At 43.6% G+C, this 24712-nt stretch overlaps 4 protein-coding genes across 5 annotated transcripts; 2 read left to right on the plus strand and 2 right to left on the minus strand.

Annotated features, from left to right (window-relative positions):
• The first annotated feature begins 16 nt into the window (after positions 1-16).
• eif2s1b (eukaryotic translation initiation factor 2, subunit 1 alpha b) lies at positions 17-4264 on the plus strand. Its single transcript, XM_049757138.2, has 8 exons — positions 17-184; positions 769-1011; positions 1081-1160; positions 1240-1391; positions 1588-1694; positions 3320-3417; positions 3561-3704; positions 3808-4264. The coding sequence occupies exons 2-8, from the start codon at positions 771-773 to the stop codon at positions 3931-3933; spliced, it is 948 nt and encodes a 315-aa protein (XP_049613095.1). The 5' UTR covers positions 17-184; positions 769-770; the 3' UTR covers positions 3934-4264.
• A 76-nt stretch (positions 4265-4340) lies between these two features.
• Positions 4341-12429, minus strand: rbm25b (RNA binding motif protein 25b). 2 transcript variants are annotated; one of them, XM_049757128.1, is made up of 17 exons: positions 12262-12429; positions 11687-11787; positions 10337-10542; positions 10194-10251; positions 9846-10006; positions 9575-9757; positions 9418-9501; positions 7287-7540; positions 7104-7215; positions 6928-7017; positions 6676-6749; positions 6253-6403; positions 5639-6086; positions 5256-5536; positions 5035-5133; positions 4917-4964; positions 4341-4819 (listed from the first exon to the last, which is right to left on the minus strand). In XM_049757128.1, the coding sequence occupies exons 2-17, from the start codon at positions 11763-11765 to the stop codon at positions 4727-4729; spliced, it is 2421 nt and encodes an 806-aa protein (XP_049613085.1). In that variant the 5' UTR covers positions 11766-11787; positions 12262-12429; the 3' UTR covers positions 4341-4726. The 2 variants fall into 2 exon arrangements, with proteins under 2 accessions (XP_049613085.1, XP_049613084.1); XM_049757127.1 differs by having other exon boundaries at positions 6904-7017.
• Positions 12430-14093: 1664 nt separating this feature from the next.
• Positions 14094-18995, plus strand: hsp90ab1 (heat shock protein 90, alpha (cytosolic), class B member 1). Its single transcript, XM_049757130.1, has 12 exons — positions 14094-14258; positions 15181-15315; positions 15388-15594; positions 15724-15883; positions 15990-16123; positions 16198-16506; positions 16591-16756; positions 16841-17031; positions 17117-17264; positions 17345-17613; positions 17970-18303; positions 18459-18995. Exons 2-12 carry the CDS (start codon positions 15181-15183, stop codon positions 18575-18577), a joined length of 2172 nt encoding a protein of 723 aa, XP_049613087.1. The 5' UTR covers positions 14094-14258; the 3' UTR covers positions 18578-18995.
• A 1427-nt stretch (positions 18996-20422) lies between these two features.
• On the minus strand, positions 20423-24660 carry slc35b2 (solute carrier family 35 member B2). Its single transcript, XM_049757133.1, has 4 exons — positions 24405-24660; positions 23460-23647; positions 23222-23382; positions 20423-22573 (listed from the first exon to the last, which is right to left on the minus strand). The coding sequence occupies exons 1-4, from the start codon at positions 24422-24424 to the stop codon at positions 21641-21643; spliced, it is 1302 nt and encodes a 433-aa protein (XP_049613090.1). The 5' UTR covers positions 24425-24660; the 3' UTR covers positions 20423-21640.
• Between the last annotated feature and the right edge of the window lie 52 nt (positions 24661-24712).

Here is a 24712-nt window from a genome sequence, read left to right on the forward strand (position 1 = left end):
AAAAAAAAAAAAAAAAACGATCATTTCCGGGTCCCGGTCGAAAAAAATATTAGCACAGATGTGAATACGAGCTAACAGGTGATAGTTGTTAATCACTAAACCGAAACCAAAAAGAGCAAAAGAAAACGTTTAAAGACGCAGTAAACCACTTTAGAGGCTTTTCTTATCCAAACATATGACACAGGTGAGTTTTAACGGACAAATCAGACATTAGAATGGAAAAGTTGCAATGCTAGCTGCTAGCCGCGCTCACTTGCATGTGCCGCATGTGAGCAACCGGCTACGAGCTCCGAGCTAATAATGCTATTAGCTTTTCTTTTTCCAATTGTGTCTTGTGGTAATATAACACAATCATATGTTCTGCCTATGGTAGATATTTGAATGTTTGTATCTTTTTTTGTCTTATTGACCTTTATGGATCATCAACGCGTTTAGGCCTTTTCTTGTGTCCAACAAAAAGTGCGAATGAAAATATTGTTGACAGTATTTGTTTTAGCGATATTTTTTTATACTCATGTAAGTATTATGTTTGGATATTAGAGAACGCCTTAATTTTAAAACCAGAGACTACCGGTACTTGTTGGTAAGATGATAAATTTGTTTAGTAGGGAAACCTTAACTTGGCTAATCTTTGATTGAAATCTATCTATTAATATGAGTGTGTTTGCTTAACAAAGACGAGTATGACCTAATAATAAAGATTGTGTATAGCTGTAGTTCACTTAAAGTGTATTTTCTTCCCCCCCCCCCCCCCCCCCCCCCAATTAGCAATGCCGGGGCTCAGCTGTCGATTCTACCAGCACCGCTTCCCGGAGGTGGAGGACGTGGTCATGGTGAACGTGAGGTCCATCGCCGAGATGGGCGCCTACGTCAGCCTCCTGGAGTACAACAACATTGAGGGCATGATCCTCCTGAGCGAACTGTCGCGTCGGCGTATCCGCTCCATCAACAAGCTCATCCGCATAGGACGCAACGAGTGCGTGGTGGTCATCCGGGTAGACAAAGAGAAAGGTTAGTTCGCCGCTGTTTATATTTCGTAGAAAGAGCCCCAACCATGTTCCTCCACTGCTTCCCCATTAGGATACATTGATCTATCAAAAAGACGAGTTTCACCAGAAGAGGCCATCAAGTGTGAAGATAAATTCACCAAATCTAAAACTGTGAGTCACATTGACAGCAATCTGAACTAATCAACCTTGTCAAATTATGCCCATTAATTTGATGACAAACATGCTTCAGGTTTACAGCATCCTGCGACACGTGGCCGAAGTGCTGGAGTACAGCAAAGATGAGCAGCTGGAGAGCTTGTACCAACGCACCGCCTGGGTCTTTGACGAGAAGTACAAGCGGCCGGGATACGGCGCCTACGACGTCTTCAAACAGGCTGTGTCGTAAGACACGCACGCAAAAAATCATTGCCCTTTTTCCCCTTATTATTTATTTAATCAAGGCTGTGACTATCTTTGGTATAACAGTAGTGCATGTTGCATATGCTCCAATAACAAAAGTGAATTGTCACGCATACAAGACCCCATAATTTGTATAAGCTTAACGGTGACGAAATGTGACTTACGCATTTTGATGCAGTGATCCTTCAATCCTGTCTGAGCTGGACCTGACAGAGGAAGAGCGGGCCGTACTTATTGACAATATCAACAGGCGACTTACTCCGCAGGCTGTTAAGATCCGAGCAGGTAACAACTACAAACCAATTTGGTTGAAGTTGGGAAATTGTGTAAAATGTAAATAAAAACAAAATACAATGATTTGAAAATCCTTTTCAACCTATATTCAATTGAATACACTTCAAAGACAACATGTTTAATGCTCAAACTCATAAACTTTTTTTTTTTTTTTTTTCAAATAACAATTAACTTCGAATTTCATGGCTGCAACATGTGCAGTAGAAGTTGGGAAAGGGCATGTTTACCATATCGTTACATAACCTTTCATTTTAATAACACTCAATAAATTTTTTTGGAAGAGATGAGACTAATTCTCTTAGCTTCTCATGTGGAATTCTTTCCCATTCTTGCTTGATGAACTGCTTCAGTTGTTCAACAGTCCGGGGTCTTCCCTGTCGTATTTTACGCTACATAATGCGCCACACATTTTCAATGGGAGACAGGTCTGGACTGCAAGCGGGCCAGGGGAGAACCTGGACTCTTTTACTTCGAAGCCACGCTGTTGTAACACGTGCAGAATGTGGCTTGGCATTATCCTGATGAAATAAGCAGCGGCGTCCATGAACTAGACGTCGCTTGGATGGCAGCATATGTTGCTCCTAAATCTGTATGTACTTTTCAGCGTTTATGTTGCCTACACAGAAATGTAAGTCACCCATGCCATGAGAACTAATGCTGGCTTTTGAACTTTGCGTTGATAACAGTCCGGATGGTCCGCTTCCTCTTTAGTACGGAGGACATAACGTCCAGTGTTTCCAAAAACGATTTGAAAAGTGGACTCATCAGACAACAAAACACTTTTCCATTGTGCATCAGTCCATTTTACATGAGCTCGCGCCCAGAGAACCCGGCGGCGTTTCTGGATGTTGTTCATAAACGGCTTTTGCTTTGCATGGTAGAGTTTTAACCCTACCACTTACTGATGTAGTGACGAATTGTATTTACTGACAATGGTTTTCTGAAGTTTTCCTGAGCCCATTTGGTGATCCTTTACACACTCATGTCGGTTTTTAAGGTAGTGCCGTCTGAGGGATCGAAGGTCACGGTCATTCAGTCTGCTTACGTGCAGTGATTTTACCAGATTCTCTGAACCTTTTGATATTATGGACTGTAAATGTTGAAATCCCTAAATTCCTTGCAATTTTGCTTTGAGAAATGTTTTTTCTCACGCAGTTGTGGACAAAGTGGTGAACCTCGCCGCTTCCTTGCTTGTGAATGACTGAGCATGTTTGGGGAGGCTCCTTTTTACCTAATCAACCTGTTCCCAATTAGCCTGATCACATGGATGTCCCAAATAGATGTTTGATGAGCTTTTCTGAGCTTTCTCGGTATTTTTTGCCACCTTTCCCAACTTCTACTGGATGTGTTACAGCCATGAAATTCTAAGTTATTTATTATTTGGCAAAAAACAATCAAGTTTATCAGTTTGAACATTAAATATGTTGTCTTTGTAGTGTATTCAATTGAGTATGGGTTGAGAAGGATTTTCAAATCGTATTTTGTTTTTATTTACATTTTACACAATTTCCCAACTTCAACCGAATCCAGTTTGTAGAAAATAGATTTGCAATAGCACCACGTGGATTCATGACAACAGAAAACGAAAAACATTCTTCCTCTCGTCTTGATGGCAGACATTGAAGTGGCGTGTTACGGCTACGAGGGCATCGACGCCGTTAAGGAAGCGCTGCGAGCGGGTCTGGGCTGCTCTACAGAGGCCATGCCCATTAAGGTGACTTCACCACCACCCTTGCACATTATGTGACACCAACATTAATCAAAGTCTTAAGTTCTTTTGCCACAATGGTGATGTAATACCAAATCAGAATGTATGGTACTACCTGTGAATGAGGCCAATCTCTCTTCATACCATAGATCAACCTGATCGCTCCTCCCCGCTACGTGATGACCACCACCACTCTGGAGCGCACAGAGGGACTCTCGGTCCTCAACCAGGCCATGGCAGCCATCAAGGAGAAAATTGAAGAGAAGAGGGGTGTCTTTAACATCCAAATGGAGGTGAGCTAAAGCATTGGTGGTCTTACCAGCATGACCTCAAATGTACAGGCACTCACAATTGAGAAAAAACATGAGTGTTCGTATTAACAACTGTGCCCTTCAGCCTAAGGTGGTGACGGACACGGACGAGACAGAGCTGGCCCGGCAGCTGGAGCGGCTAGAGAGGGAAAATGCCGAAGTGGACGGCGATGACGACGCAGAGGAGATGGAGGCCAAAACTGAGGACTAGAGAAACGAGGGGACAGTCAGTCCAGCAAATATGAACTGCTATTAAAAGTGCCTCTTTTGGACTTTTAACAGCAGTTTTCTGTTTACCCCACTTGTTGAAAAAAAAAAAAAGCATTGAGTCGTTTAAGGACACAATATGCTTCTCTTTTTAATGACATCATGGTGACCTTCAAACAAGTATCCATGGCATTGTCACCCAACGTGTTTGGAGGAAAATATGCAGGCTCTGCTGTTTGGCTATCATTTGGTGGTGACATTTACAGGATTTTTACCTATAGAATCTACTCTTGTCCGTTAGCTTGGCAACAATAAAATTCTTGATCTGACTGTCATGAGCTGTCTCCTTCCCTTCAATGGAAATGTTTAAGTATCACCAAATTGGGTTTTACGTCAACAAAAAACACAATATAATAAAACATCTACATTTTTATTGAAATGTTCACAATACAAAAAAAATGGATTCTTAACTGTAACATTTGCTTGTAGTGATTTTAACAAATTCAGGTGAAAGAATGAAATCAACGGCATGCCCTCAAATGTCTAGCTGCAGGTGTGCACATAAAATGAAGCGACCCACATGTTGAAGGCAACCCTGCTCAATTAACTTCCCCACAACTAGAAGTTCAAGTAAGCTGATTCAAACATAAGCAAATGGGCCTTTTAAGGAAATTACCAAAGAATGCCATTATTTACAACAAAACTGGTGAAGCAGCAGGTAAGGACAAGTTGTAACGGCCATGACCAAACTCTCCCAAATCTATTTTATACATTATAATGAAGAATGCCAATTGTACTTATTTCACCAGACCAATCTTCTTGGCCTCTGTTTCATAGATGAGCAACCTCCACATTTTCACGATGAAGACTTCAGCCTCTTCATCAAGAACCTACAAAAAGTAGCCCGGTAGAAAGTAATTGATTTAGCATAAACTATGTACATTTCAAGGTGCGCTGACAAAATGTCCGCTCATGTTACTGACTCACCATAGCTACGTCATCCAAGATGCCCTGCGGGGTGCCGTGAGCCATGACCTGTGGGGACACAAGCGTGAGTGCATCCATGGGACAAGTGCAGGTGAGTGACCGGGGTCGGGATTGATACCTTGGAGCAGACAAAGTCCACTAACGTGGGCTCCTCCTCTCCGATATACTCGATGATCTTTTTATTGATCCACGGCCGCACGTGTCGTTCCATTAACGCCTGCGACGAAGTACAGAAGAAGCATCGTTGTGACTGCTGTGATTTAATCAGAGGAAGCGTCCCCATCGGAGTGCAAATACTTTGTTACTAAGACGAGTACTGTCTACAGGACTAGTACTTACAGTGTCCACCATGGACCAATCCAGAGGGTAGGAGAACAGATCGGGCTTGGCCGTGGGAATCTTTTCAATGAGGCTCTTGATATGTTTGCGTTTCTCCTCCGAGTTGGACCCCTTGGTGCCGTCCACCCCCAGGCTTTTGTCATCGTCATAGTCCAGAGGCACCAACTTCCTCTTCCGCGGCTGTTCGTCTGCTTCCTCGTCTTCAAACTTGCCGAAGACGCTGTCGACCGGCAGCTTCTTTCTTTTGCTTACGTTGGGCTGACTGGGACTTCCACTTGCACCTGCATTGAGGGTGTTTTCATTAGCCAAGGAAAAAAACTAGATTGTTGTTGTTGTCAAAGTCTCCGGTTATGTTATGCATCAATGTAGCGACATGCACTCACCCAGTTTGAGGCTGAGCCCAATCTTGGGTCTGTTCTCGTCATCAGGCAGCTTGTTGGGGGGCGAATTCTCGTGGGGGATGATGATGCCGCAAGGCGACTCGTGGCCGGGCGTGTTGGGCGACGCGTTGCCGCTGGCCGACGACACAGACGGCGCCGCCGTGATGGGCCTCATGGTGGGCTTGAGGCAGGGTTTGACTTCGGCATGGTCCTCCTCGTAGTAGTCGTCTTCACCTTCCTCGACCTCGTCGTACTCAGAGTGGGTGGGGTGCGGACGATGCTCCACTCTGTCATGGTACCCACTGTGGTTCTCCCTGTGATCCCCCCTGTGGTCGCGGTGGTCCCCTCGATGCTCCCGTGAAGCCCTGTGGCGCTGCTCCCACGGCTCCTCAAGCTCCGGCACTTGGATAACGGGAGGGCGTTTGAGTCGCTCCTCCTCTTCCTCCTCCATCTGGACCAATAGGATGTGCCGGAGGTGAAAACCAGTGGAATGAATCAACGTGCAAGGAATGATGACGTGACCTTCACAAAGACAGCATTCACGCATACTCACAGACACACAGATTCTCTCTCAAACACGTGTACATGAATAATGGTAGTCAGATCTCAGCGCTTACCCTGCGCAGCTCTGCGTCTGGGTCTGGATGTCCCTCGTCTAGCAGCCTCTGTCTGATTTTCTCCAGCTCCTCCTTCTCTCTCTTCCTATCACGCTCATCCGCCTCCGCCTCCTTCTCTCTGTCTCTGAAGCGCTTCTGCAGTGCACTGCCCCTAGTGGCCGCCACAAGCAGCAACAAGCTTCAGAACAAAGGCTGCAGATTTTTTTTTCTTTTTCCATGTCTGCCACCAGAATGTAAATGTAGGCCACTGAGTGTCTTATTTAATGTGAAAAATCCTCAGGGGAGCAAAAGACCAAGAAAAAACAATTATATGCATGGAACGCTACCATAAATATGTCTAACATAAAATTCATTTTCTGCTTTAAAACTGCTGTTCCAGTTTGCAGTGTTCTGCAGTGTCATATTGCCTTTTGTGACTCCTACCTGTAGTATTTAGGGTCATCTCTGTCATCATCATAGTCTTCCAGGAACCCTTTTAGCCGTTTGCCTTCCTTCATCTGACAAAAATGAAATGGGGCACACTTTACAGCCATTCTCAACTACAGTAGCCTTATATATACATCACAGTGCGTAGTATCAGCGCATCAGACGAGAGCACATTTCTGAGTGGATGGTACTACGAGAAGAATGTGAAAGGAGAAGATCATCCACCTGAAGTTTGTCCCAAAATCTCACCATCTCACGTCGGCGCTCATCTTCCCTCTCTGCATTTTTGGCGTTATCCCGTGCTTTCTTCCTCTCTCTGAGCTCCCAGTTTTTTAGGCGCTGTCATCAAAATTGTGTGCCATGAGCCATCACAAAATCTAAAGACTAACAACAACAGCTGAACTTCCTCGGAGTCTGCGTCCTACCTCCTGATAGGCTGCTTCTTTGTCACGGAGTTTCCTTTCAAGCCTCCTGCGCTCGTGCAGATCCTCTTCATCGTCCAAGTCTCGTTTCTTTTCTCGATCCCGGCTCTTCTCCCTGTAGAGGGGGATGTTAGGGTCAGCAATGTTTCAAGACCCTGCATATAAAAGTGAACTTTTATACTTGACCTGGAGAGGCTGCGAGCAATACTCTTGTCTCGACTTCTGTCCCCCTCCCAGTCGCGCTCTCTGGTCCTGCGCTCGCGGTCTTTGTCCCGCTCGCGCTCCCGTTCCCTGTCCCTCTCCCGTTCCCTCTCGCGCTCCTTCTCCTTCTCACGGTCCCTTTTTTCCCTTTCGCGCTCACGCTCCTTTTCCCGCTCGCGCTTCTCCCGCTCAAACTCCAGACGCTCCTTCTCCCGCTTGTCCTTCTCCTCCTCTCTTTTCTGTCGGAGCAAAGCACACAGAGGTTCAGAGGACGGTGCGGAGCAAGGCCAACGTTAGCACTCAACTTTCTCAAGTGGTTTCCAGACTGCGATGGCAGACGAGGAGCTTTTCGTACACTCTTACTCGTCCATGCAATGGCTACAAATGAATCTTCAAGCTTACTCGCGATATAAAGTCATGTTTAGCATAACTGCAAAATACAGACAAGAAATGACAAGGGAGAGGAAAAGAAAACGCGCATTTTCTCTCTTTCCTTAAGAGTGCCTTGCTCAGCACAAGGAAATACAAAAACAAAGAACAGACGTCAGTCTTTGCTTGATTTGGTTGTTTGAGACTTACAGGTGATGAACTATGGACTCAGCCCTTCGCTGCCCCTATAAGCCTTTTAAGTTAGGCCTGGGAGGAAAGCAGGTCACACGGTATACAAGGGAAACACGTTATGGGGTTTTGCTTTGCTTCAGCATCATCAACAGAAACAACCTTTGAATTTCATTGGCAATGTGGCAAAAGAACATTTGGGCACAGATCATTTAAAAGTATTGGAGAAGCTGTCTTACCCCCTGCAGAAGTCTACGGCGGCTCTTGGCGACCCAAGATGCACACGCACACACATCAACTCTGCCTTTGAGAGCATTACACACAAGGCTTTGGACGGGACTATCTTTGATTTAAAGTGAGCAGACAAGCTGGCACACAATCATGCTGGCAAACTGCAATGGGCAAGCCTTGGGTCTAACGCAGAGCTAGACAAGATAACAATTGGAGTTGCTGCAGAAAACAGATAAGTAGTTGGTCATCGTTTCGCGATATCACATCAGTTTACTGCTACTTACCTCTCTATAGTACAGGAACAATGATCTACGCCGGAAATAAACGACAATATGTTCCCTTATATAGTGATCGCAATGCTAATGGACGTCATGGCTCAAATGAACAAACTTTGTTCTCATAAAATGTAAAAACTGAGATTTTGTCTGCTTTGCTTCCTGAATGTAAGTACGACTTGCATGCTCAGTATATAACTTTATAAAGAGTAAGGCAGAGTGAGCCAGGCACTGAAAGACAACAAGAGATGGAAACAACACCTCAAACATTATCACCACATGCAGAAGCACGTACCTTCAAAGTCTTCAGGTCACTGTGCTGCTGTGAAGAGGGCACCCCCCTCTCTTATTAGCCCGTACTTATGCATCAGAGTCAAGACTATATGGCCACAGATAACTGCGGCGGTTATTGACAAAAGGCTTGTGTTTTCAATATAACCATCACTATTAGAAACATAGTTTACAGAAAACTCGCAGAGGCTCACACACTCTTCGGGGTGGGGGTCGTCACTAATGGGCGCAAATTGGCCAGAATAGGCAAGGGGGGGGATGTTGGTCAAGTAGGCCAAAGTGCAGTGCAGTTGCCCCCCTGCGAGTCCTCAAGAGGGGGGCACCCAGTTTATGTAGAAAGTAAAGGAAGGCTCATACTTACATCCTATCCTCGAAACTTTTTCCAAAGCTCTGAGATTCATCTTGCTTTAGTCACCATATGATCACTATCATAATGGTGGGGTTTAATCAATAGATTAGCTTTTAAGTAACTTTTCATTGTCTCCATGCATTGTGCGCGCCTGTGTGTGCGTGTGCGTGCGTGTGCGTGTGTGTAATACAATGTTTATATTTGTCGTACTCTATGATTCTTTCATAGTGACTCAACATTAAAGATGATGTAATGCACAAAGTGTGAAGCAAATAAAGAGTACTTCAATGACATCCAATTCATGGTGCAGTCTAAATGTGTCAACTGTTGCTGAGTGTGCAAGCTACACGAGTGAACAGCTGCTGTCCAAAAACCTGTAATATTAACTGGAGGATCAAAAAGGTGATTTTACCTTGTGAGTGTCTCGAAATTTACTAATCTCTCTAGTAATCAGGTCTCTCTTGTCGTCCTCCATATCGATTGTGTTCAAGTCATCCTGCAGATTAAAGTGAAATGTCAATCTCGGCCACTGTTGTACGGTAAGATTCTTCAAGATGGACTTGCCGTACCTCATCTTTTTTGTCCTTTTTTCTTTTTCGCCGCAGGGAATCTTCATCCTGTGAAGGCGCGCTGAGCTCGTCAGCGTATTCCCGCATTAATGCATCGATAGAACTTTTGACGACCTGATCCTTCTTCTTGGTCTCCTCATCCAGAACCTCCTCTCCATCATCTCCATTCTCCGAGCCCACTTTCTGGTAAAAGGAAAAAAATATGTCAGCAGCTAAGTAAAAACTGAAGCACACTATCAAAAACAAAGGTACAGGAGAAAAAAAATCCTACCCCATTAGCACTTTTCTTCTTGGCCTTCCACTCATCTAGCTGTGCTTCAGTTTTGGGATCCACTCTCACAAGAAGGTTTTTGTCCCCGATGTGCATATCATGAAGTAGCCGCAGTGCTCGAAGAGTGGAATCTGGCTCTTTGTACTCACAAAACCCGAATGCTGCCAAAAGACGAGCATGAGAATATTTACAAAGTACAGCTGATTGACATTTCACTATTTCTTAATAAAGGACTACAACACACTAGAATTTTACTTTTCAAACGTAACATTGAGGTTTCTACATTAGTAATGGTCCACATGAACCTGCAACCTTAGCAGACATGCCACAGTGATTCATCACATTTACCTTGTAGCTTCCCTGAGGCTCCCTGAACTCTTTTCCAGCTCAGAACTATTCCACACTTCTGCAACAAAAGTTTACACCAGTGAGCTGGCACTGTTATGAAAAATGAGTAAATGTATCACAGAAAATAAAACACAGTCCCTTACCGCTAGCAGCTGCCGGATAAGCATGTCTGAGGCTTTTTCAGATATGTTGCCCACAAAGACTGTGGTTGTTGGGCCGGCCTCGTCGTCTTTGGCTCGGATGAGAGGGTCCTTCCTATGGATTGGAGGTTTGCTGACCACTGGTAGAGATGACACTATTACAGGGTTGGGGGTCATGATGCCCATGTGAACTGGGATCATGGGAGCTCCTGCAATAAGAAAGCTGTGAATTAGTGTTCTATGTTTCATATTCATGTAAGTCAGCCATGTCCAAAGTCCGGCCCGAGGGCTAAATTTAGACTGTCCTGAAGCATTGTGTCATAAAATCAACAATAAGTGGCCCGCCGGCACTGTCGCAGCGACCTGCACGCCCTAGAGCAAGCAACAGAAATGAAACTCGTCCGAACGGGAACGCGCACATGAGCCAGCGCACATGAGCCAGCGCTCATGATCGGTTGTGAGCGTGTCTCCCCTTCTCCCTTCCCAGTTTACGCGCGCACACAGGTGTCTGTTTGTAAGATAATCAGTGACACAGACACAGACTTCCTCATTCAAATGTCCGCACACCAAGGACTAAGGCGACGCTAAAATCAGAGAGGCTGCAAGTGACGCTGCACAGGGAAAGGCAAAAAAAAACAAAAACACGGACTACTGGTGAGAGCTGTCTACTTCGTACAAACTCTACACAGTACTACGCGTTTGAGCCGCCCACTCACAGTGATCCCAAACAACAAAAATACTATTATTATTTTGTGATTATGAAGTAATTTCTTACATATAAAGTTGAAATAAAAAAGATAATATGGAGAATGATTTAATTTGGATTAAAAATATGACATGATGCAACCTGGCCTGTCTACTGCAGTCAAAACACCAATATCACCCTTCTCATTAATACAATAACTATACAAACTTAATACATCTAATAAAATAAAAAAATCATTCAACTTTCATAAAATTTTTCAATTTTATTTAATGTATTATTATTTTAATCTTTGATTTTCCTGGTAGTGCAACTGACAATAGATTCTCATTTGCAATATCAACCTATCTGCAGACAGCAAAGGATATACTTACATATTTACAATGGTAATGGTTCGAGGAATGTCGGTGCAAATAGTCGGCCCCTATACAATGTCATCTAACCAAATCTGGCCCGCTTTGCAAAACGTTTGGACACCCCTGATGTAAGTGCTGTGCTGTCATTCTGCTATCAGCATACACACAATTGAGCCATGTTAGTCATCTTGAGTACACCACAGACGCAGAACACATGTGGAGTCTCATACATTTTCTTAACTGGATAATGTTAAAACTATTAGTGAGAGAATACCGCCCGATTGGGGTTCTTACCTGCAGGGAAGCCAGCATACTGAGGGGGTAACCCGGGAGGGGGTAACAGCGGCCGGTTTAAATGTGGAGGAAAGGACATCGTGGGTCTAACTACGACCGACCTGATGAGGAATAGTTACAAACATGCATTGTGATTTATTCTCCATATTTGACATAGAAGTTTAATACTAGTACAAGAGTGTCAGAATATAGTTTTAAGAGGAGACTGCAACTTCGCTGTGATCATGTAACCTGTAACTTTAATGTTTGCTATCGTCGTTCAAAGATCCAGAATCACAACCTGCTAAGTGCTGGAAACTGCGCTGAGTAAATGGACCAGTAGCGAGGTGTCAAAGTCCAGCGTTTGGGTGAATGCTCGTGCTGTGTCGCTTTTGAATAGCTCATTTCTTACTGCATAACTCATTTCTTACTGCATCAGTCACAACAACAAAAACAACGCTGCCAACGCAGGTTAAGCGGCCATTACCACGCTATGTTACCCGGCATGGCTAAAATGCGCTAAATTACTAACAGCTAATAAACCTGATCAGTCTAGCGTGCACAATAAGGCCAAAAGACTAAATGCGTATACATACCCAGAAATTGTCCTTGTGTGATTGTACCAAAGTGGCTAAACGTGGGCTTTAAAGTGCGAACGGCTTTCAAAAATTGCTGTAGCTAAATTAGCACAATAGCTAGCTGACGGCCCGCTATTACACAATCGCAGTGGAGAAGCGCGTGGTTGTAGTTTCAGGATGTGGCCGACGGGCGGAGCTAAAATTGGTTCCGTTCATCACTCCACAGAAAGCACTAAGCATGTAAATAAATGCTCTTATAAATGTATTATGTCGTACTCAGTGACGTTTGTACATTTAACTGTACTATATAGAGTCAATCTTGGTAGAGGAAAGTACCTGCTCATAAATGGTTGTTTTCAAAATACATTTAAGGAACACTGAATCACGCTTGTACATTTGAGCAAATTACCCCGGAAGTCTGGATCATTGTGACGTCACAGGATAAATCGGCGTTGTCGGAAAAAAAAAGCATGGATGCCCATCAACAACAAACACGATCGTATTCTTTTATTAATTCTTGGTCCACTGAGTTCACATGTTCTCATCAAAACAAAGGCTAAACGTTTTTTTGTTTTTTTCAAACCGTCATTAAAGAATTTCGTCACAAATTGATGTGTCATTGTCCGCCCTTTACTGCTGGTTACTAAACAAATTATGTTTTGTGATCAACCCAACGTAAAACGTAGTTACACAACCGGAGAGTTTGCACCGTGAGTATATCCGAAGGCATTTTAAAAATCCACGATGAATTCAGATTACCTAATGTAGCTGTCTCATGATAGCATATGCACATTTTATTGTTTCCAAGTGAACAATATTGTTATAATAGTGTTGGATTACAACGAGAAATTCAAATTTACGTGTACAACTTGAATGCAGCATACCGGAACTAACTCAATCTGGATCCAAATAAACATTAAATAAATTAAGCCATATCTTTAACTGTTTAGGACACATTAAATATATCCATCCATGGCATTTATTGACGTGTTGACAAATCATAAATAATCTCTTGGTATGTGATTGTGAAGATTGTGTAGATTCCATGTCCTGGCGCATTGTCGTTACAAAGATTAACAAACACTGCTCAATATATTATGTTTAATTTGTAAAAACATCACAAAATGTTGCCATAGTATTTGTGTTGGCCCAGTAGCAGTTGGGTAGCTGGGGCTGCGGTTGACAAGCGTGTGACGTCACTTCAGGCGCGGGTTTTTTTTTTTTTTTCGTCGTAGAAAGTGCTAGAAGAAGCGAAGCACACCCTCTTCATTTCCAGTATCCATGCGTGCAGTTAAAAAGATCCTAGTGTTTTTTTTTTTCAGTTAATTGCGATATAAACAAGGTTATAATTTTTTTTACTTTAAGCACCTTTCCTGTTATAATAAAAATACTTTTGTTTTGGTGATGTACGTCGACAATATTTCAGAACTAGTACGACCTCATAAAAACGCCCTCGAAGGCTAAATGATCTGTGATGCCACAAGAGGGCAGGAAAATATTGCCGTATGACTGTAATAATTGCGGTTTCAACTGCAAGGTTATGTGTCTATATGAATATATTTATTAAAGTATATTTTGATCAGCGTGTTTTCAAAATAGGCGTACTTTGGCAACAGCTATTAAATTGTATAGCCACAGGACGTAAGAGGACTTAAAACATTACAAAGTTATTTGCCTTTTGATATACAAAATGTGGTCGTGTCATCTGTCTAAGTAAGTTCAGTTTATATAGCTTATGTAATTCCCATGTGTGTATAAATAAGTACTGCAGTCTTTTCTCTGACCTTTCTCTGTAAAAGTAGCTAAAAACACAGCCTGTACCGTACAGGCTGTACCTACGCAATAGTACCCACTTCGCCGCGGATGGATATAACTTGCACCAAGTCGCAACCCATGTGTATAAAGATTCCGGTCCATTGAAAGAAGGTCCCTTTCCTTTTCCCTGCAATCAGAGAGCAGAGGGGAACATTTAGCTATTTGCATTATATTCAGGAAAAGTTGACGCAACAAACAAGGTTGGTGTACACCGTTTACCTCGCTTCGTGCATCATCATATTTTGTTTTGGCGACGTTATTCGTGCCAGTGTGATGCCAGTCCCCTGATTAACGACGGTACCCCGAGCATCAGTATCCTTATATGTCATATTTCTGTTTTTAAAATCGAATATGCGCAGTATACTGTCATTCAATTATTATTTATCGTTTTGTCGCATTGTCAGGGTGCGTTAGGGATGCAGTGCAGCAGATCAGTGTTTGGTCGAGCTTTGGTTACATAAACGCAGGTGTGGTAGTGCTGGTCGGACGGCATTTAGCTTTTATTTGCTTCCTTAGATTAAGAGGGGGTTTTATTGTGGTTAAGTATCAACCATTAATGGCGACTACTGCTTGTTTGTTTTATCATCCGATTGGGTTAGTCGTCATAAATTGAACATGCATTTATCAATTAAAGTATTGATTCATACGAACTTAGTGTTATGGGATAAAAATTGGCCTACGTGTAACTGTGTAGCTTTGGGTTATTATGCCCGCTCGGTCACATTAACCGCTTAAGTAGCGTGTGTTTTTGGTAAAATGTGGACTTTTTTGTGTGTAAATAATGTGTAATTTGTCGTTTTTCTGTATAAGCACGTGCTTGCCGGGAGCCATTGTCCGTGTGTTTGGGCGCCATGTTGGTTAAGGGCTACTTCCGCCATCTGGCGCCACAAGAGCAACTGTGTTAAAGTTTGCGAAACCTTTGAGCGTTGTTGGGGTTTTTTTTGTATTTTTTTTAACACATTTTAAGCCTAAATAGAAAGTTTGTATTCTCACCTAAGACTGGAAGTGTTTGTTTTGGGCATTACTCATAACGCCACCCACCCTTGCTGCATATTGAGCTAGGAGCAATTCTGCTATTGCTGCAAATAGAAATAAATTTAACACCGTGTCTTCTTTGTGCAGATGCCTGAAGAAATGCAAGAGATAGAGACCTTTGCCTTCCAGGCAGAGATTGCTCAGTTGATGTCCCTCATCATCAACACCTTCTACTCAAATAAGGAAATCTTCCTTAGGGAATTGATCTCTAATGCCTCTGATGTAAGTCTAACGGGGTCTTGAGAGGTCTGTAGAAGTTATCCTTGTATTAATGTTGCCTTTGTAATTATTCAGGCTTTAGACAAAATTCGTTACGAAAGCTTGACTGACCCGACCAAGTTGGACAGCGGCAAGGATTTGAAGATTGACATCATTCCTAACAAAGTCGACCGCACCCTCACCATCATTGACACTGGCATCGGCATGACCAAGGCTGACCTGATCAACAACTTGGGAACTATTGCCAAGTCTGGTACAAAGGCCTTCATGGAGGCCCTGCAGGTAAATAGCTTTTAGTATATATGGATAAATCAGTTAAATTAGCTTGCCATTTGACAGCGAGGATGCTATTGCTGTATTGCAATGTTTAATTCCCACATGCAAATTTTTGGAACTGCAATTTTCTTTCAGGCTGGAGCTGACATCTCTATGATCGGTCAGTTTGGCGTGGGTTTCTACTCTGCCTACCTCGTCGCAGAAAAAGTGGTGGTCATCACCAAACACAATGATGACGAGCAGTACGCCTGGGAGTCTTCCGCCGGCGGCTCCTTCACAGTTGCTATCGACAGTGGTACGAACTGTCACATGCAAGCTTTGGGAACTCAGCTGGCCCGATGCCTGCAGTTGTTTACTTGAGCTGGAACTTGGTGCAATTATGATTATGCAACTCTTCGCAGGAGAGCCCATTGGCCGTGGAACAAAGATCATCCTGCATTTGAAGGAGGACCAGACAGAGTACATTGAGGAGAAGAGAGTCAAGGAAATTGTGAAGAAGCACTCGCAGTTCATTGGCTACCCCATCACTCTCTTTGTAAGTATTACCGGCTGCTATTCTGCAGATTGAGCGGCGCCACCACTAACCAAAACCGCCAATGTGGCACGTAGGTGGAGAAGGAGCGTGACAAGGAGATAAGTGATGATGAGGCAGAGGACGAGAAAACTGAGGAGAAGGAAGAGAAAGAGGAAGGTGACGAAATGCCCAAGATTGAAGATGTTGATGATGAAGAGGAAGATGACTCTAAAGATAAGGACAAGAAAAAAAAAAAGAAGATCAAGGAGAAGTACATTGACCAGGAGGAGCTCAACAAGACCAAGCCCATCTGGACCCGAAACCCTGATGACATCACAAACGAGGAGTATGGAGAGTTTTACAAGAGTCTCACCAATGACTGGGAGGATCATTTGGCTGTGAAGGTAATAATGCCACTCCAATTAAGATTTCGGGGGTTGCCTTGGGTGAATCCTGGAGATAATGTGTTCTTTGTCTTCTCCTTGCAGCACTTCTCTGTGGAGGGTCAGCTTGAGTTCCGCGCCTTGCTCTTCATTCCTCGTCGTGCGCCTTTCGACCTCTTTGAGAATAAGAAAAAGAAGAACAACATCAAGCTGTACGTCAGGAGAGTCTTCATCATGGACAATTGTGAAGAGCTCATCCCAGAGTACCTTAGTAAGTTTGCATTTTGGACGATCAACCAGGGACTGCTGGGCCATTTTGGTTTCTGCAGGGCTGAGGTGTTTTTTTTCCCCCCAGACTTTGTCCGGGGCGTGGTCGACTCAGAGGACCTGCCCCTCAACATCTCCAGAGAAATGCTGCAACAAAGCAAGATCCTAAAGGTTATCCGTAAGAACATCGTCAAGAAATGTCTTGAGCTCTTTGCCGAACTGGCTGAGGACAAGGAGAACTACAAGAAGTTCTATGAAGGCTTCTCCAAGAACATAAAGGTAACTAGTGAAAGCTCTTGTTCAATTGATAGAAATTGTTTTGGTAGTTGTGATGTTTCTGACAATTGAAGCCATTTGTTTACAGCTCGGCATCCATGAGGATTCCCAGAACCGCAAGAAGCTGTCAGAGTTGCTCCGCTACCACAGCTCCCAGTCAGGAGATGAGACCACCTCCCTCACAGAATACCTCACCCGTATGAAGGACAACCAGAAGTCTATCTACTACATCACTGGTGACTCTTCCGCTTGGCTTGGAGTTATTTTGAGGCATTGCTTAAAGGTTTGCTTACCTTCAAATAAATCTGTCCTCAAGGTGAGAGCAAGGACCAGGTTGCAAACTCTGCCTTCGTGGAGCGCGTTCGCAAGCGTGGCTTCGAGGTCCTGTACATGACTGAGCCCATCGACGAGTATTGTGTGCAGCAGCTGAAAGAGTTTGATGGCAAGAGCCTGGTCTCAGTCACCAAGGAGGGCCTGGAGCTTCCTGAGGATGAGGAGGAGAAGAAAAAGATGGAGGAGGACAAGGCCAAGTTTGAGAACCTATGTAAGCTCATGAAGGAGATCCTGGACAAGAAAGTGGAGAAGGTAGGCACAGATGAAATCGCAACAAATTGGCCTCAATGCATTTAGTCTTTGCCAACTGTAGTTGTTGTTTACAACACAGGTGCCTTAGTTGAACATTACTTGTGCTTTGGTGAGTCCACCCTCTGGAGTTGGAAATAGTTTCAAATTGGTTTTGATAACCTAACTTGTGAATGTAAATAGTTCTGAATTGGTTTTGATAACCTAACTTCTGAATGTCACATTGCCTGGCTTGATCTTTCTGTTTTTGAGTGAACATGAAATAGAGCCATTTCCGAGTTGCATGCCACTTACCCTCATAACTTTGCCATTTTGAAGCCACATGCCTGAAGTGCCATGATTTCCACCCGCCTGCACAGGTGACTGTTTCCAACCGCCTGGTGTCGTCGCCCTGCTGCATCGTGACCAGCACGTATGGCTGGACTGCCAACATGGAGAGAATCATGAAGGCCCAGGCCCTCAGGGACAACTCCACCATGGGCTACATGATGGCCAAGAAGCACCTTGAGGTCAACCCTGACCACCCCATCGTAGAGACCCTACGGCAGAAGGCGGAGGCTGATAAGAACGACAAGGCCGTCAAGGACCTGGTCATCTTGCTGTTCGAGACCGCCCTGCTGTCTTCAGGCTTCTCCCTGGATGACCCCCAGACACACTCCAACCGCATATACAGAATGATCAAACTTGGACTCGGTAAGAATGTGTAGAGTGGGAGTTAAATTCTATCCCAAAGCCATTCAAATTTTGAAACTTCGTACAATTGCAATTGATTTGATTCATCTTGAATAATTGGATTATGAAAATGTCTGGTGCTAGAAGGTGACTTTTGATCTCTTTTTGACCCTCAGGTATTGATGATGACGATGTCCCTATAGACGAGACCACTTCCACATCCGTCCCAGATGAGATTCCCCCACTAGAGGGTGACGGTGAAGATGACGCATCACGCATGGAAGAAGTTGATTAAACACCCACCAGATTTCTATCCATTGGTTCCACGTTTCTATTGTTAATTCTTTAAACTGCAGTAACTTTGAAACAAATTGTCATTCATGTTTTGTGGACCAGTGTTGCTCTTGTTGTAGAGCATTTATCTGCAAGAACCCTCCCTTTACGCAGAAGCTGTTTGTTTTTTGGCTGTAAAGTCTTGGCCGTAAAGTCCACGGTGACTGCACATTTTGTTTTATCAAGTACCCTGTTGCACTGAGTTTTAAATGTGGGAGTGAACATACATTTCCATTATCGGGTCGGAAGGTTTGGGTGAGTTCGGATTATTGGCAATGCTGCATGGAGAAAGAGGACTGACTGTAAGATTCATTTGCCTGACTATAGGCTTGTCTGTATTCAAGTGTTGTTTTGCAAAAAAATAAACATGCAATACTGAATTTGCCTTGTCTGGTGTACTTTGTCTATACTGCAGTTATTTCACACTTGTGCATTCCATTTTTTGAGCCACTAGTGGCGAACTTGTACAAGCGAAAGCAAACGAAACGTGGTCTTTTGACTAGTTGGGCTGCATAGAACACCCATCCATCCATTGTACTGTTTGTCCCCACGGAGTTCGCGGGTGTGCTGGAGCCTAAACAAGTGTGCTCGATTTGGTTCCCCTGCCGCGGGAATTATTTCCTGAATATCCTCTCATATCCTCATGGGGCCGCTGTGTAGGTTTTACTTAAATGAACACGTTTGACATTGCTATAGTGTCTGCATGTAATTATAATCATTTTAAAGCAAATTAATCAATGCAACAATATTAAGTTGCTTTGAAAATACCTGAATAATGAAAATGGATGAATGATGATCACATTTAACTATAAGGTCTCCTTTGTAATAGGAGTATATATTAGCATGTAATGCTCCCCAAAAAGTGGAGTGACGTGATTGAGTATTCCGTCTGTACGATTGGTCATTGAACCCATCTCGCTTCAACGGCAGAACGTGAATGAACTTAAAGAAATAAAATGAAAATAATCCTTTCTAAAAATTAAAATTGACTGACGCATCGGCATTGGTTTTTCGCTTTCCGAAAACCACGTGCGCGCTCCCGCTGCAGGGGAGCGGGGGACGCCTTTAATCAGTTACCAGCCAATCGCAGGGCACACAGACTAACAACCAACCTCATTTGCACTCACACCTACGGGCAATTTCGAGTGTTCAATCAGCCGACCATGCATGTTTTTAGGGAAGTGGGAGGAAACCCACGCAGACACAGGGAGAACACAGGAGCATAAACATATTACAAAAAAGGTCGACTTCCCCTTTACATAGCAATTATGTTGGTACAAGTCTTATCAAATTGACTTGCAGAATTCAACTTTTTTTATGATATTAACATTGAGATTTTTCATTATGGCATTTTTTTTAAATGACATGTTCTGTACAACAAATATGCTTGGATACTGCTCATAAAACCTCAACAGTGGGTGTGGGCTTCTCGTATGGCAACTAAACATTCACCTTTCACCTCATGACTGAGAATTAAACATCCTGTGGAAACATTTGACTGATCATATGCTCTCCACCCACAAATGCGCAAATTTGGTAAAGGTTGGGGGGTGTTCCTCGGTTTCATGAGTGGGCCGTGTCACACCTTTTGATGACCTTTTGTAGCCTGTCTCGTCTGGTTGCTGACTGAATGTCTGACTTAAAAGTCTGGAAAAGATGCTTAAAGTGCATCTGCTGACTAAAAACAGGTTTCAACAGTCACAAGTGTGATCGTGGACCACTGATCATGTACTCAAGATAGGTTTAGTCCTTTCATTTCAAAACAGCATGTTTAGGAACCCTATTCCAAATAATGAAAGATAACACATTTTATATGAATAAGTATTTTATTATTACTTCACTTCCTCCCATACAGAGGTTGATCACAGGATGCAGTGTAACAGACATGGTGGATATAAACAACTTTTAAGCTATATTAACATGATTTGGAGTCAATGCTATAACATGATTTAAAAAGAAAAATTCATTTGTGTCTTAAAACAAATGCTGCACAAAAAAAAACTTGCAGCATCTCTTTTTGTCACATCCACAATTGTACCAAATTGTGTGCGTAGGTACACTCAAAGATACGTATGTGCAATTTCATCGTACAAAATACACCAAGGCCACTCACATTCCACATGGGAAGGACATCTGGCAACTGTGACAAACCAACGGAAGATTTTATGATATTGACCATCTTGTTTCAGTGTTCAGTCAATTCAGGGCAATGTCATAAAGTTAAACTGTTTTTGCCATAAAGCCCACACACACTACTCACAAAAAGTTAGCTTCCGGGTGACATTTCAGGATGAATCTGAAATTTAGTCATAAGCGTTACAGGTAATTTTATTTAACTTACTTTAAAGGGGAAGTTAAGTAAAAAACATGCTCATTCTAATATGTTCTAATAAAGGGGGTGACTATTTTGCCACTTGCTGTTTGACTGAAAACGACATCACAGTAAGTCCAAGTTAAAATGTCCGCCCCCTGAGTTTTGTTTTTCTTCTCAAATTCTACTTTAACTTTCTACGGAAGACAATTAGGGCTAGTGAAGAAAAAAAAGACGAGGGGTGACAGGATTCTGATTTTTTTTCTCAGAATTCTGAAAAAGTCAATTCCGACTTTAAAGTCAGAATTCTGAGAATAAAGTAAGAATTCTGAGAAAAAAAGTCAGAATCCTGTCACCCCTCGTTTTTTTTTTCTTCACTGGCCCTAATCCTCTTCCATAACTTTCTGTTCTATTAAATAATAAAATACCTATTTTCAATAAAAAAAAAACACCCAAAAGATGAATATCCCTAACTTTTCATGGAGTAGGTTTTTCTCAGCAACTAGCAGTGGCCAAACTAGCCACAAATTGTCCTTAAGGGGGAAGAACATCTTGTGACTGTAACGAGGCAGGTTGTGAAACCGCTTGGAGGCACAAAATAACAAATAAAATAATCCCTTTCAGTACCTAACAGAGATGATAAACAATGGACGTGATTCGTTTTAAAAAGGCCCCACCGAAAACGTGGTCTCAGTCCTCAGTTTGGTGCAAACACTACACCTTTTGCATCATCGGCTGAGCCTGCCGCCGGCTCGACTTCACCCGACTACGGGCGTACACTCGCAAAAATAGAGCCAGGAATACGACAGCCACGCCAAAGACGCCAATCGCGGTGACGGCGTGGCGGTAAAGGAAGCAGGAAAGGAGAATGGCGATGGCCTGGCGCAAAGTCATGATGATGGTGAAGACAGCAGCGCCGAACTGGTTGATGGTGTAGAAGATGAAGAGCTGGCCGCATGCCGAGCAAACGGACAGCAGCACGGCATGGAAGGTGAACTCCGAGTGGCGCGCCATGAACGCCAGCGAGTCGAAGAATGCGCCCTGCTCGAGCAGCGAGCCCACCGTCAAGAGGCAAGAGAACAGGTTGACTCCAAACATCATCTGGACGGAGGACATCTTGAACTTGAACAGGTTGTCCTGCCAGTTGGAGGTGAAGCTATCGAAGACAATGTAGCCGCCCAGGATGACCACGCCACTAAAGGTGGTGACGGTGGACGGGTGCTTGCCGGCAGTGCTGGACAACAGAAACATGCTGACACCAACTGAGATGAGCGCTGCCGTCAGGTACTCCCAGTACTCGTAGCTCTTCTGGGAAATGATCTTACCCATGAGCATAACCGGAATGACCTTGGAGGCCTTGGCCAGGACCTGAGTGGGGAAGCTGATGTACTTGAGTGCCTCGTACTGGCACCAGCTGCTCATGATGTTGGAGAGCGAGGCGAACGAGTACTTGTACATGGGCGTGCCGTGGCGTGGCTGCTTGAACAGCAGGCACCATAGACCCGACACAGTCAGGGCCAAAATCCGGTTCATGAAGACCAAAAACTGAGAATCCTTGAAACGCTCGCCCTCTTCCTCTGGAGTTGAGGCTCCGTAGGATCGGGTCATCACCCTCTCCTGCAGGACCCCCCACGTCAGGTATGACACCTGGCACACCAAAACAGCTCAATGAGTGGATGGCGGGAAGAACTTGGGCTTGACAATGAATCATATCAAAAAAAGACAGAAAATTTTTCAATTACCCTCTTCAGGGATGCTCGATATAACTTTTTTTCAGACCTCTATTAGTACGAGTACTCAGTTCTTCAATAGTCACCGATACCAAGCACCGATACCATTAGTACTTTTGATACATAGAATTTCTCCCCGAAACAATGAAAGATATTTTTTTAAAAAGACCTTTATATCTCAATGGCACAAAAACTCCATGAAATTAATGGGAAAGAGGCTGATAATTACCTTCCGTTAAAATTTAATCAACCTCCATAAACCAACTTAACTGTTCATTATCATGGTTGCAGTTTGCGATGGCGCATCATTTTGACAAATGTCTAATATTTTACCATAACATTTTAACGCATTTTCCCTGACAGAAAACTTCTTTTGCAGAATTTTCTACAATAAAACCATCATTGAATTTTAAATAAAAAAATGACCAAACTGCTGGTGTGCTCACTCTTACCTAAATCAAACAATAAAACAATCCTCCCTGTATCTGTGCAAAGAATAATAACTGACTAATTTTTAGCTTAGTTACTGTATACAGTCTTGTGTATTTAATGGGCGTATCCTCACCTGAAGTCCGGCTGCACAAAAGATCAAGCTAACGGCCTGTCGCAGCGACGAGCCCGAATCCCCCTCATTCCGGGATGTGACAGACACGTCGTCCAACAAGCCCGACTTGGCTTCAGTTCCAAATACACAGGCCTTGATGACCGTAGAGCATAAGCCACTACCTGAAACATATAAGAACCACATGAAATGTCGACTCAAGTCGGAGTGGCTTTGCAGCACACCAGTTATAGGGCTTCACCTGTGTCCAAGTAATTGGTGCGCTTGAAGTAGCGGATAAGAAAATAGCCCGGGATAATGATGGTCGAGTATCCCAGCAAGTTGATGACGAAGCGAAATAGCCACACATCACGCCACCCATCCAATAGTGAAGGATCCTCTTCTTGAGCGGCGACCACAGATGGAAAGAGAAGCAACACTAGCAAAACCCTGCAAGGCAATCACAAAAGAGGGCAAAAATAAAAATGTCAAAATTTATTGTCATGTGTGGGGCAGGATTTGGACCCAGAAGCAGACATGACACTAAATGTATTTACAAAATACAAACAGAGAGCAGGATGGGACGCAGAAAACATGGAAGAATACTAGACTTACATTTAACACTGCAATAAAAATAAAATTTCTATTCAGTATTTTTCAGTTCAGAAGAGTCAAGCACATCAGTGATGACCTGGCTCAATGCACATGAATGAAAAAGGTGTGCTCCTTTGCCTCCGTGGCAGAAGGATCGGATCTAATTCGGAGTGAGGTGGCCGTGTCTGACTCACAGAGCGTCTTTGTGCATGACTGGGCTGTGGCCTGGACTGCCAGGAGCCCACTGCAGCAAAGACCTGGACCTGAACAAGCAGTCAATTGCATGCAGGAATGCTGTGCACAGGTCGACTAGGAAGCAGGAATTATCTGAACCTGTTTAACCTGGTGTTCAGCTCTGTGGGACCTAATTGCATAAAATTATTCAAAATTCAAGCGCCAGCACCTCTCATTCAATATCAATAATTAAAATACTTCACATTGTTTTTACTGTCACTTCATCAGAAGCAAATGGCCTTCGCAATTAACTTAACATCGTTGCAAATGGGACATGTATGACGACAATGACAACGAAAGTTACTAAAAGGCCAAATAAATATATAATTAGCTTGTAAACGAAGACAAACTGGGCTAAACTTCGCTTTGTGAACATTACCTTTGTGCAAAAGATGACATCTTCCTCCTGTGTAGCCCGACAGCTGGCGCAGCGCCGACACACTCAAACGCTGAAACGGAGCATAAAATCGGAACGTCTGGAAGACGCAAATGACCAAAGCGGGTTTGTTTTCTCTGCCTTTAGCCTGCTAGCTTCAATTTATAGTGGAAGGCTGCAAGCCGATGTGTTGACTCGCACAGAAAAAGAACGCTTCTCGTCCGGACACCACGGGTTGCGGATGAAACTACGTGTACCTAGCGCCTCCTGTCGTCGCGGAGGAGTTATTGGAACGTTGCTGTTCGAGAGTG

The sequence above is a fragment of the Syngnathus scovelli genome, chromosome 20 (genome assembly GCF_024217435.2).
Source record: "Syngnathus scovelli strain Florida chromosome 20, RoL_Ssco_1.2, whole genome shotgun sequence".
Taxonomy (NCBI): domain Eukaryota; kingdom Metazoa; phylum Chordata; class Actinopteri; order Syngnathiformes; family Syngnathidae; genus Syngnathus; species Syngnathus scovelli.

Bases quoted from the DNA above. Each gene is read 5' to 3' on its own strand.
- eif2s1b (XM_049757138.2), top strand. From the start codon at position 771: ATGCCGGGGCTCAGCTGTCGATTCTACCAGCACCGCTTCCCGGAGGTG. The intron at 1,012-1,080 runs GTTAGTTCGCCG...CTTCCCCATTAG, and splicing joins CCGGGTAGACAAAGAGAAAG to GATACATTGATCTATCAAAA. The intron at 1,392-1,587 runs GTAAGACACGCA...ATTTTGATGCAG, and splicing joins GTCTTCAAACAGGCTGTGTC to TGATCCTTCAATCCTGTCTG.
- rbm25b (XM_049757127.1), bottom strand. From the start codon at position 11,765: ATGTCCTTTCCTCCACATTTAAACCGGCCGCTGTTACCCCCTCCCGGG. The intron at 7,018-7,103 runs GTAGGACGCAGA...TTTTGATGACAG, and splicing joins AAGAAGCAGCCTATCAGGAG to CGCCTAAAAAACTGGGAGCT. The intron at 4,965-5,034 runs GTATCAATCCCG...GTGTCCCCACAG, and splicing joins TGGACTTTGTCTGCTCCAAG to GTCATGGCTCACGGCACCCC.
- hsp90ab1 (XM_049757130.1), top strand. From the start codon at position 15,181: ATGCCTGAAGAAATGCAAGAGATAGAGACCTTTGCCTTCCAGGCAGAG. The intron at 16,507-16,590 runs GTAATAATGCCA...TTCTCCTTGCAG, and splicing joins AGGATCATTTGGCTGTGAAG to CACTTCTCTGTGGAGGGTCA. The intron at 17,614-17,969 runs GTAGGCACAGAT...CCGCCTGCACAG, and splicing joins TGGACAAGAAAGTGGAGAAG to GTGACTGTTTCCAACCGCCT.
- slc35b2 (XM_049757133.1), bottom strand. From the start codon at position 24,424: ATGTCATCTTTTGCACAAAG. The intron at 23,383-23,459 runs GTGAAGCCCTAT...TATATGTTTCAG, and splicing joins CACCAATTACTTGGACACAG to GTAGTGGCTTATGCTCTACG. The intron at 22,574-23,221 runs GTGAGGATACGC...TTGGTGTGCCAG, and splicing joins TTTGTGCAGCCGGACTTCAG to GTGTCATACCTGACGTGGGG.